This window comes from Battus philenor, unplaced genomic scaffold (genome assembly GCF_028537555.1).
Source record: "Battus philenor isolate CCGP_79_NKW_IND1 unplaced genomic scaffold, ilBatPhil1.0.hap1 SCAF_27, whole genome shotgun sequence".
Classification (NCBI taxonomy): Eukaryota; Metazoa; Arthropoda; class Insecta; order Lepidoptera; family Papilionidae; genus Battus; species Battus philenor.
In genome coordinates, this window is record NW_027181690.1 from 11512469 (window position 1) to 11525376 (window position 12908).

Sequence of the window (12908 nt, forward strand, 5' to 3'; positions counted from 1 at the left end):
CTGCGCGGTATGTGACCTTTCCACTTCAGCTTCAGCTTGCCTACTCCTTGGACTATGTTAGCATCGACGGATATCCTAATTCCTGATCCTACTTCGTAGAGAAATTCGAAGAATAGCCCTCTCCACAGTTCATTAGTCATTGAAACAGAACGTTTCCATGATCTTGATCAATGTTCTATCAATAATATTACTATATATGAATGCACCAATACATAAAACTAAATCAGATGAGCCCAAACAATTGATGTTAAAGATAAAGTTGATCTGAAACTAATTGACAATGATTTTCCAGAAAAAAAATTGAACCTCAAAAGTATAACTTGTAACTGTTTTGCCAATAGCATTTATAATTGTTGAGAACTTTATGACAATTACTTACATTTACCCATTACCCGAAATTTATTATATTTAATGTTGCGTTTTAATCAAATTAACCTATTTCATTATACTTAAATAGTTAATGTATAGATCAATATAGACATATAATATGTTACATAACATGAAAATACGATAGTACATATTTACAATATTTGGTCTCATAGAAGTTTTAATATATCAGTTAATATTATAAAAATTGAAGATTATATTGTAAAAGAACCAGAAATAAAGTTATTGAATGCGACTAAATTAAAAAGAAGTGAAATTGATAATGTTAAGTTAGAAGAAAATAAAATAGATGAAGCAGATTTAGATACAGATGATGCTGATAGTTAAATATCTGAAGAGGTATTGGTTTAAAAAGTTGAAGGAGGAATAATTGCACTCGAATAACGCAATCTTGCAACACGACGGCTACAAATAGACGAGTGGCCATTATTAGTCGCTAACGAAGCAGCGGGGATCGTGTTTACCGTAAACAAGGTATTTCCTGCTCGCCTGCCGACCCCCGTTTACCAACATCATAGCCGTAATGAACTAGCTTCAATTTCAAAGCAACACATTACCTCGATTAAAATTAACTGAGCCTCTGATGAGGATAGTGTATCCTCAACTGAAATACAATCGAGACGCCTGCTGTCAACGATCCTGACAGTTTTTATTTACTTATGGTTTGACAGGGGCTGTGACATACACAATATAAATAAAGGAAGCAAAAATAAATTCTGTGTACCCAAGACTTTATCGAGTTAACCAATCTGTCTGTCAATGTATATGCTTTTACAAAAGGATCACATATAACATTTAAAAAGATTCCATTATCAGATTAAATAAGTTGTCAATGAATGTATATGTACTGAGATTTACAATACCGTAAATAACTTCATAGAAAATAGCATTCCTTGGGAATGATGATTGAATTTTTGTTACATATATCTATTTATGTCTATATGTTATTAAAAATATATACTCTCTTGCTGAGTTTTTTTGCCTAATCTTCTCAGCTCTGAAGTATTTCACCTATACAAGAAGTAGATTTGTAATGAGATATTTCAATCGTATGTTAAATAAAGAATTTTTAAATTTGTATCAGCAAATACAATTTGTCTGTTGGCATTAACAGATTTATTGGGCTTCAAGCGAGAAAATGCTGAATTAAATTTGCTTGAATTTTCGTTATGATCCAGACCTTTAAAAAGCTATTATATTAGATATTTATTAGAAGATAAAACAAGCTCTGAAGTCGATAAGACGAACACACTACGAAGCGACCCAAGAGCACCCGCATCACGGTTGATAATAATATAAGGCAAATGATAGATGCATTAGAGATGTGTTATTGCCACCGAATGGTAGGTATCCCGTTGACAACGAGTTGCACTATTTTATTTATCGTGAAAGAGCTAAAATAAGAACCAGACTATCACAGTTTGTCTCCATAGAATCATCAAGTACTGCGGCCAAATTGCATGTTGGTGCTATGAAAATCTGGAGCAGGAAGCTTATATTTGACGGCAAAGTAGGAGGTAAAAGACCAGCACGTCAGCAAGTGGGTGACCAATGAAATTTACTTCACACAGCTCCTCACAACTTTCATAACCGTAATGAAAAGCCTGAAAAATCTAGTAGCGGAAACTGATTTGTTTAGTTACGACTAACCTTAGTCTTGACGAAACGACGAAGAAGAATTACAATCTTCAATGTTAGTCTAAGTCACAAACAATTTGAATTTAAATTTGATGTTTCCAGAGAAGACCTAAACAATTCTACAGCCTAGATTTTAGCTTTCTTCGGGTTGTAAAAGATATTTATGACACTGCATTAACTAAATATAAGGTGTATGTTGATGATGTTCTTTGAAAAGGCAAAGATGATAGCTTGAGATCAATCTTTTATTAAATATGTAGTAAATCTATTTATCGGTAATTAATTTTAATAATAAATTAAAGTGAAATAATTTTAGTAAAATAAATTAAGTTTCAATTTATACAACGAAGAATTATCAGCTAAACCTTAAACTATACATCTGATGACATAACTAACAGGATACTTTGTAACCGAGATAGAATAAGTCCTCGAAGTTACTCACGTAAGAGCACGAGTCGATTTACCTTACTTTATATACAATGAGAACGTGACGTAATTAATTTAATGGAAGTTTTGTTTACACCGAAGTAAATCCGAAAGAACTGCATCTAATAACGAGCGTTGATCCTTTACAATTCGTTAAGCTCCATTGTGTTTGTGACTGGTTTTAACAACGTCCACTTACATTATATTTATGATAATAATAAGTTATTCGTTAAGATCTAGGTTTACGAAAATAAATAACTAGATTTATAAGACCTTTTCCGTCTCAACGCGCCTCTTAATATAGACATCTAATTTATTATATTTACATTCAATCTAATAAGTCATATCGAACTTCTTTTTATCCTTAATTTGACAGCTGTTTAAGCTGCGATTAAATTTAAATTTAAACCCGTTTCTAGTTTCGTTATCAACCCTGCAGAGTTCGTGCCATTCGTCACCGTGCGGCCTGTAGTCCGCGTGGCTGTCGCTGCGCGTGTCGTCGGTGACCGTCTTGTCCGATAGCGTTCCCAGATCGCCACTTGGACCAACTTTGAAGCAATCGTAATAAGGCTTACAGTCGATACTGTTTGTGCTCCTGGCGATGTAGCTTTCGATTCCGTCGCGGTTCATCAGTTCGCTGTTGTAGGTGACGAGGAAGTTATCTTTACCCAAATGTCAATCTCTGGCGACGTCGGTTGCTAAGGTGAACTTGGTGGACTCACTAAGAGAATCGTCTCTGATTTTCGGACGACGGTTCCCATTCGCGTGCTCGATGAACGAAGTGTTGGTATTCCTCCCACAGTCCCTGTGGATGCTGTGATGGTTGGATGGAGATAGATGTGTGAGTCGGTAGCTAACGCAGGAGTCGTTTCTTCTGACAACCGTCCGAGTGGTTCCAGTTCTGGAGCTGCCAATCGGAGCGAAAGAAGTTCCGTTCTGGTTAGCAGCGGTGGGGTTGTAGCAACAGCAGAAGCATTTGAAGTATGATCTGTGGAATTCTCGCCGGAATTTTCCTGTAACAATAACATGTTTAAGATAGACGTAACGGAAAGTTTAGGTAGAATTTGTGTACATTTAGTGGAAAAGGAAGGGTGAATAATATGAAAAAAATAATAATTCTAATTTTCGTGTATCCATTTAGTCAAAAAACATGTGCTAAAAATAAAAAAATAGGTTTACAAAGGTACAGGACCCAAAATTTGTAGATGAATAATTGATATTTTATAAATGCATTTTGTATATCATGCGTTGGGAGTAATTGCTGATGATTTTCTACAAAAGATATTTAATTAAGCAGAAACAAATGCCAGGAGGGTAAAAACAATTTTCCAAGATTTAAATGGATATATTTTTTTAATCAAATTATAGATTCTTATCATATCCAAAAAAATCTCGGGCGAGTGATATTAAATTAAAAAGAAGAATGTAAATGTGAATTCTGTATACGTAAATATAAATTTTGATAATCGTGCAGTAATCATAAAAGTGAATCTTCATGTATTGTAATGCCTTTCAAATGTGCTTGTGTACTATTTATTATAATTCTACTTGTATTGCGTTTCAATAAAGTAGTAAATTTTATTTTTGTAACACTTTTATCGACATTTTGAACTCAATTGGAAAAATGATTGACAGCGTGTGCAATATTTATGCTGCCATCAGCACGTGACTTTGACAGCTGGAATTGTTTTTTATTTCGAGTGGCCTGGCGTTAAATCGTTGTTCGAAACTCAAACATCAACCGCATGCTACAAAAATTAAATAGGGGAGAGTGTCGCGTGATATTAATTCCGGTCAGGGCCATACTAACCTGAAAACCCAGGAAATCCTGTAAGCAAAATATTTATGTGACGAATTTTTAAAAGAAAATAAACACGTGACACACAAACGCTTGTTTGGGTCAAGTTATGCATAAGTAATCCGACTTAATTTGAAAAAGACGACGCGCTTGGCTGTTGCCAACAAAACAGTCGCGATGAATAAATAATTTTATGGTAAAAATTTTCGTGTAAATTTGATTTTTTTGTACACAGTACATAAATTTAAATATCGTATCATTTAAATATAAAAAAACATCTAGTATTTATATATGTAAGTATATATCTATACAAACAATATCTTTTGTCTTCTTATAATAATTGTATTACCATGTAGAACTATTTTAAAAATAGTATATTTTAATTGAAACTGCTTGGCTTTTACTTCACCTCGCATGTTCGACAGTTCGTGCATTATTGTCGTTTAAGAGTGGTGTTTTTTTTAACGGCCCCGCGAGAGGAGGTTCCGAGGGACGAGGAGGAGAAGTTAGGGGTACGAGAGGCCCCCGCTATTGGGGGCCTCTCGTACCTTAACTTTTTGGGATCAGGGACTTTATTGTTCAATAAGTTTTTTAGTCTTTTCTTTATTTACACTCTCCTTCACGCGTCATAATATCTTTCATTCTTTACTTTTGTCCTTCACAATATCTTTCGTTTTGCTATTTTATACCATCTTTCTTTCCTCGCCTTTCTTCCATCATCTTCTTACTCCTAAGGTGGCTAAGAGTGGTGTTAGCGTACGTAGTACGTAAAGGGGCATGGAGGGGCGCGGAAGTAGCGCAGGAGTCGCGCGGGAGTTGTGTGAGAATAGCGCGGCAATAGCGTGGGAGTAACGCGAGAATAGCGCGGGAGTCACGCGGGAATAGCGCGGGAGTCACGAGGGAATAGCGTGGGAATCGCGTGGGAGTCGCGCTAGGGTTGGCCGGTCAACTGCCATTACCATTTATCGATGAGATTTCGAATCCAATGACACGATCCATGACGAGTGCAGTTGTTCTTGTAAGTTTATAATGTACCAGTTAGAACCTACCCGAGACACCATCCTAAAGAAGACGAAGCCCCAACAGTTGCATTATATGTACAACATAAATACTGACCTATTAATCTATCATAAAATTAATTGTTTAACTTGATATTTAATTTTAATTGATTTCACATTAAAGTGATATTTGTAGCATTATTTTTTATTCCGTTGCGAATAATTTCTAGTACTATCAAGTTTGTAGTGCCTGTATATTATACGTATTAATATTCTCTTAAATTTGATAATATATAAATCATTTTTTTATTTAAATTTTTATTTATTGATTTATTTTTATTTACATTAAATGTCAAATATTATTTAAGCAGTAGCTGTGCCGTGAAGTTTATTTATAATTAAATAGATTAATATTAATATACTGGCTATGCCTGCAAAATCGTCCTTGTGTTATTTAAGAAAAATATTATTTAGTTTCTTTCTTCGTTTAAGAATTTTTTTAAATAAATAGCATAAGTTACACGTTATTACATCAGCTTCATTCCATTTAAGAGATTAGCCGGAATAAACAGACAGACAAGATTAAAAATAAAAAATATTATTCATTTACATGTATAAATATATATATATATGAATGTAGTAAAACCAGTTATATTAATATTACAAACAGACACTCTGTTTACAGGTATAAAAATAACAGAAGTAAGTTTTAATAATAATGTAATGGAGAAACATGTGATGGATTGTGTAATCGAAATTTAGATCTATTAAGATGAGTCTTGCTAAAAGATAGAATGAGACATGAGAAGAATAGTAGAAGAGATAAGAGAATCAAATTGAGATTCTATATATTAGCATTCCTTGACTTATAATATATCTAAGAGTGTTCCAAACACATGAACAGAGAAAAATCGTACAGAAATATTTTAATACAATAGTTAGAGCAATTAATTTTAAAGCATTATTATTTAAAAACTATTAAATTGATTACTCAGAGATTACATGTAACAGCAATGTAATACCATACAGTTTTAAAATAAATTCTGATAATACAATATCTACAGGAATAAACAGTAAATAATTTATATTTTAATATATTGTAATCATAATTTTAAAAACGCCTTTTCTTACTATATTTTTCATTACGTTTTTAGTGTTGCGTGTTTAAGAAAAGACGATTCGATTGGGTGTGATTTTATTTTCTAGACTATATTCGATTGGTGTTGGACGCTGTTAGTCGTTTTGGCTTTTACAGTTTCTACGGACTGGATTCGAAATCCACTAGCTAGTAAGTTAAAAAAATATGTACGACAGATCCGTCGACTGATGTATTGTATTGACGAATTGATATCTATTCGGTTTTCGGAGAAAGGTGTGATCCTTTCCTTCGAAGACATTTAAGCTGAATATATATCGGAGCTGGGAAAAGATTTCTTGGAGTCGCTGGTGCGTGCATCGCCCAGGAACACGAGTGCAGCGCCTTTGAGCATATGACGGGGTCGATACCTTCGAATCGTAGCAGGATCGGGTTCGTAGCCGAAATTGCCTAATCGGAATAAAATGACAATGTTTCGCAGAAACAATCCGCGAGTGTTGGTAGCTCGAGGTCACTGTGTAAATCAATGTTCCTTTGATACCACCAGTGGATATACAGGTGAATTTATTTAGGATAACCTTTAGTTCATTCAATAGGTTTTCTGATGAGTGAGCGAATGCTACACATGCGAATTTCAAACGTGCCATGAGTACGAAGAAGCTGTAAAAGCCAAAACTAGCCGTTTTGGCTTTTACAGCTTCTTCAGCATCCAGCGCCAATCGAATATAACCAGCCGATCTTCAGGAGTTGTTAACGGCGTACGTCATAAGTTATTAATTATTTCTAAAACCGTTGATTTTGGGATAGAGGGTACATCTTATCCCTTTAAAGCTTCGGAAGTCCATCCTAAGTAAGAAAAGGACCAATATTTAGCCACTTCCGCACATGAAAACACAGAGTGACTTTTGGCACTAATCGGTGTAACATAACTCCTGAAAATGCCCTGTGGAGGGGTGAAACACGTGTTGAGTGATTTAACGTTGGTAGTTGTGTAATTCGTATTGTTTGCCGGATACGCATTTATCAGCGGGCTGGCGGGCGGTGCACTTTGTTGCACGACTACCACTGCATGTGCGGAAGTGGCTAAATATTGGTCCTTTTTTACTTTTAGATTTATAATCAATCACGTAGTTGTACTTACCGCTCATGAAGTTGTATATGAGAGGATTGACCGCCGAATTCGCGTAGCACAGCACGTGCGACACGAGGGCGATGCAGGTCATGACATCGCTCTGCTGTACGTCGTACGCCACCCTGCCGATCACCTTATATTCAGCCATGTGTTTATCTTCTAGATACTTCTAGATTTCTCAGATTGTTCCAAGAACGGATCAGGTAATATCTAACATCGTCATCATTATTTCAATCGTTAGAGGTCTACTGGTCATAAACCTCACTCGGAGTTTTCCTTTAGAACTTGTCGATTCGTGATCTTCAGTCCAGAACTTTAAGGCGCCTATGGCCTACCCATTTCCACTCCAACTTACCAATACGCGTCCAGCATTTATTTTATGTTACTTTTGCCTATTGTAAAGTTAATGAAAAATAAGTTATCGTAGACATTGACTGTACTCAATGTACCCTCACAAGAAGCGGGAGCATTTTTGCTTGCGCACGCCCAGCCTGACACCTGAGCTTAGTCGCCGCATTCATATAACTCGAGGACGTACTCCTTCGTGTCCGCATCATACTCGCCTATTACTATCTTAGAGCTTTACAGCTCTATGTACTACTTACCCAGCATTGGACCTCTAATTGCGAGAAGTATCCACGACCCTTAGTCGTCTTGCGCTCTCAATTAAATATATTTTATGACTTGACTTCTCAATGAGACATACAAATTCACATCGTTAATTTCCTTATTCTTGATTTGATCTCTTAAAAAAAACCTGGCCTTTTCATGGTTCGTTGAGCGACTATGAGCTTGCAGATGAGACCAACAGACCACAATTATCTGAATTTGCCTAAGAACTGGTTCTTGCCAAGTCGCTGCAGAGGGGCTGGATACAGAGCCTACTTCTAGCACCTGCCTACTACTTTAATAAGCTCCACTATGTGGGCCGACGTCTTATGTTTCACTACAGAACCTTAAGGATCCAGGGATTATTTATTCTGCTCGCTATATGGCATGCCTATTGACATTTAAATTTACCAATGCCCTGAGCTGTGTATATACTCTTGTTGGCTCTTCGTTGCTGGTTGTATAGAAATCTATGGAGAATTCTTACATCATGCAGTGGAAGTCCTATGATGATGATGATGATGATGGAGGTTTACCTCAGCACGGAGAGTAGATGGACCGGGAAGTAGCACACGGCGAACATCATTACAACAGCCACGAGCATTTTAGCAGCTTTCCTACGTGACCGGAGTTGACCTTCGGTTGACGCGTTAGCGTGGATAGATGGCGTTGTGCGCCTGTTAGCTAACCCTGAACAAATGTTATATTATATATTATTTAAATTTATTTAAAATATGTTTGGCTATAATTAGGCTTGTGCTATTGTTTCAATAGTTAATGATGGCAAAATTGTCTGTCGTTGAACAGACGAATGATTGGTAGCTTTCCATCTCTTATATAATCTAAAATATTTGTATTTAATGGAATCAGGCGTTACCTTGCGGAAGTCCATCCTAAGTAAGAAAAGGACCAATACTCGTATTTAGCCACTTCCGCACATGCAGTAGTAGTCGTGTAACAAATTGCGCCGCCCGCCAGCCCCCTGATAAATGCGTATGCGGCAAACAATGCGAACTACACAACTGCCACCGTCAAATCACTCAACACGTGTTTCACTCAAACATTGCCAAACATTGACTCTGTGTTTGGCACTAATCGGTGTAACATAACTCCTGAAGGTGCCCCGTGGTGGGTAGTAGAGTGGTAACTCCAGTCTTTTGGTTTTTCTTTCATTTTATAGGAGATATAACGGATTTTGTTAAAAATCAAATTACGAATTACAAAATTAAAAAAAAAATTAATTAAAAAAATATGCTAAAAATACAAAGAGCCAAGAGTTTTTTAATCTATGTTTAAATCACAGTCAGGAGTAGTGAAATCAGCCTTCGTCGATCAGATGAAGTTTAGCTGAATATTACAAAAACATTGACAGTTTTGCATTCTTACTTAAAAGTGTTCACCACGGTCGTGTAGTGTTATAAAATGTACTTTTGCTATTTATACTGACCGCCATACTGTTTATCTATTTATTTTGGGGAGATATACAGTGATAAAAATCAAGTTAAACCTCATCGTCGTCATTATATCAACCGATAAACGCTTACTGCAAGGCCTCCATCAAAGATAAAAATAGTTGGAAAAATATGTTTAGTGTATTTCGTACATATATAATATAATTATTTAGACTATGTTTTTTTTATGGCCCCCGCTATTGGGAGCCTCTCGTACCCCCTATCTAGTGTGGAATCTTTTTTTATTTTCGCTCTCTTCATTTATGCATCCTATGTTCTTTCATTCGGTGTTCATTCCACATTTCTTCTTTCATTCTCTTTCGCTCTGTGACCTTCCATTCCTCTCTCATTATACAATAGTATTTTATTTATTTTATTTCTGTTATTTACATACTTTTGTTTTACATTTGTTACATACACTTAAGCTGTATAATTCTATTTAATTACAATTTACTATTATTACTTATTTTTTTATTTACATTTTTATTAATATTATTTAGCTTTGGTTTTCTTGTGTTGCTTTTTTAATTATTTCTCTACAGTAAGAGAGGAAGTCATACTATGTCAATTTTTGTTTTAATTTAGACTATATTATATCACTGATGGTTAGATTCTTAAGAGGAAAGTGAAGTGGGCACATAGCTCTTGAAAGATATCAAGTGGCGACAACGACGGCCAACGGCATAATTAAGATCACGGGAATCACTTGATGTGGGCAGCGCTGAACTGTTCATCGTGGCGACCTTTGCAGGAAACTTATGCCTTGTTTTGGGCGCCTATCGGTTTAAAACCAGAAAAAGAAACAGCTAAAACTAATACATTGTCAGTATCTTTTTAAATGGTTTGTTATAGGTAAAGGTTGAAAAATTCAATCGCAGTGTTTAGCTTCCTTATTGCTCTGATGAAATAGATGGACACGTATTGTGATAAATCTCATAAGAACTAATGAATTCTTAAATCTTGAACTTTAAAGAAGAATGAAGAGTTCATAATCAACCCTGTTAGCAATGTATACATTTTTATATATCTAGACTTTTTTTAAAGATATCTCAATTGTTAGTTTATCACTGTCTAGTTCTTTACCAACATCTTTATTACTAATTTGGTGATCATGATACACTTTTTAAGAAATGGAATAGACTTTTTCTGCGCCAGATAAAGCAAAGCTAGTTTGATCTTTAAAATCAAAATTTGAAAACGGTTCAACTAATTTTGTACTGTTCTTATATCTACACAAATGTCAGTTTGTTTTTGTAATTTGTTTAAAAAGATGTCAGTTTATTAGTACAAAATATACAGGATGATTTGTTATAGGTGGGAACGCTTTAAACTGGTGAATGTGAACCTATTTGCTGTCAATTATTATATGGTACACCTTATCCAAAAATCAATGCTTTCAGAAATCACGTATTGATATTATGAAAATGCGTTTTCGAAATTCAGATAATTATGTATTAAAATTAATCTATGTTTACTATTTTTCCCTGGAGACTTTTTACTGAACTCACGGTTAGAGTATAACATTTTAATAGAATAAATAAAACGAGCTGTGGTAGCTCAGTGGCAGAGAACTGGGACTTGCGATCGTAGGTCACGGGTTTGATTTTCAAGACACAATCTTATATAATTCAAACTTTATATATTAATTATTTAGGATTGTTTCTACTAACAAACAAGTTTCCAGAGGATGGGCTGCAGTTCTCTGCGTACCATAATACCACACTGCAATTGCCAATCTGCCTGCCAAGAATGGCGAGTGTAGAATATCCCTCCATATATGACTTTGGGGGTAGTCTATACCTTGTAGTGAGCGTATATAGGTTGAAACGATGATAACGAGAATGAAATAGGTGTAAAAGTTTTAAAGCCTGCTAGCAAATGAGCTTTCACCGCTTAAATGATTTTGCATCAGTAACCAATCACCCTGTATATTTGTTAATGTTTAGAGCAGAATAATGAATGACATTGACGATTGTAAACAAGCGGAAGTCGATCTGACGGAGGCTACTGCCCACGCGTGTTCCCACATTCTCTTTCGTGAATTCCCTTCGCGCTGCGGTTGTCATGTGATTTATTCGAAAAAAACGCCTTCGTAATTGATTTCAACGTAAACACATCTGCCTCCGCAAAAATTGTTTTACTGTGCGTCAACCTTTATTCAGCGCCCATGTCAAATTCTGATCGATTCCAGAGTGCGTGAAATTGGTTTTGATAAATTGATTTTCATTACCGCTCTTTTGCGAAATGGACGGATGCAATTAATTACGCGCCCAAAAAAAATCTGTTGGTTCCGTACCGGAATTAATTGATTTATGTACCACGAGTTCAAATGTTTAAAATACCATTTCTACCTACGTCTTCAGCAGTTCCCGGAATATTCCGACACACGTTGAAGAAAAATGAGGAAAAAATGATATCATGCCAGCTGTTTAATTTCTGCACTTGTACTAGGTTTTTTTTAATAAATGGCTCCCGTTTTTGGGAGCCTGTCATTGCCTTTGCTTTGTTGAATGTTGCAATTTCTGGTTAATTTTTTTTTTTTCAGAATTTGTATTTTTTCTTTCTACTTTCATTTAACCCATTTCGATCTTCATTCACACATCACATTATTTTCCTCATCTACATTCTATTTTAAATTTGGTTTTAGTTACAGCATCTTTCTATTTCGTTTTCTGTATTAATAATTTACTTCACAATTTTTAATTTGTTCATTAACTTTTATTTATTTGTTAAGTTACATCAACACTTAACTTTTTATTATTTTTATTTACTTTGTTTTGTGTTGTTGCCCGAACCTTTAATTTTCTTCTTTACTCTTACTCCTGTCGAAGGTCTACTGCACCGATTTCTTGCAGAACCTAAAAAATGTAGGGCGACATTTATCGACGGCCATTAGGGAGACGACTCTTTCTTCTCCTACTCTCCTATCTATTCCGACCTCAAGATAAAGGCTGACCTTCCTTTGTTACATGTGATCATTAAAAACAAAAGCCTGTTCATAGTCCGCTTTACTTGACCCACCCGTGCAAACCGAATTTCCCTCACGGGCGAAGTGTGCAATTTAAACATAGTGGCGGCTATGATAGATAACTTCTTAGCCGCTATATACGACCTGCAGTCTTCGCATGCACACTTACCACACAAAGAATTGGATATATTATGTATTAGTTACTATTAAAACTCTTTATACGCGCTTATACAGGCTCTGGTGATTGTATCACAATCTCATGATAAAGTTTCTTAAACCTAGAAAATAAATCATCACTTGTTTTTCCATTTGCAAACGGATTTTTAATTTTTTTTGTTGTATTATTATTCGTAAAGACATTCTTATTTATCAATTTTTGTCATAAATTTTACAGTGTTTTATGCA

The 12908-nt window shown here is 35.3% G+C and overlaps 1 protein-coding gene across 1 annotated transcript in view; it reads right to left on the reverse strand.

Moving 5' to 3' along the window:
• Positions 1 to 1437: 1437 nt before the first annotated feature.
• The window catches only part of LOC137925369 (orexin/Hypocretin receptor type 1-like), a 97313-nt gene continuing 85842 nt past the window's right edge, over positions 1438 to 12908 (reverse strand). The window contains exons 6-8 of the mRNA XM_068768799.1: positions 8621 to 8774; positions 7485 to 7597; positions 1438 to 3464 (exon numbers count right to left, since the gene is read on the reverse strand). Coding sequence (XP_068624900.1) covers positions 3127 to 3464; positions 7485 to 7597; positions 8621 to 8774 — 605 coding nt within the window. The 3' untranslated portion in view covers positions 1438 to 3126. The remainder of the gene's footprint in view (positions 3465 to 7484; positions 7598 to 8620; positions 8775 to 12908) is intronic.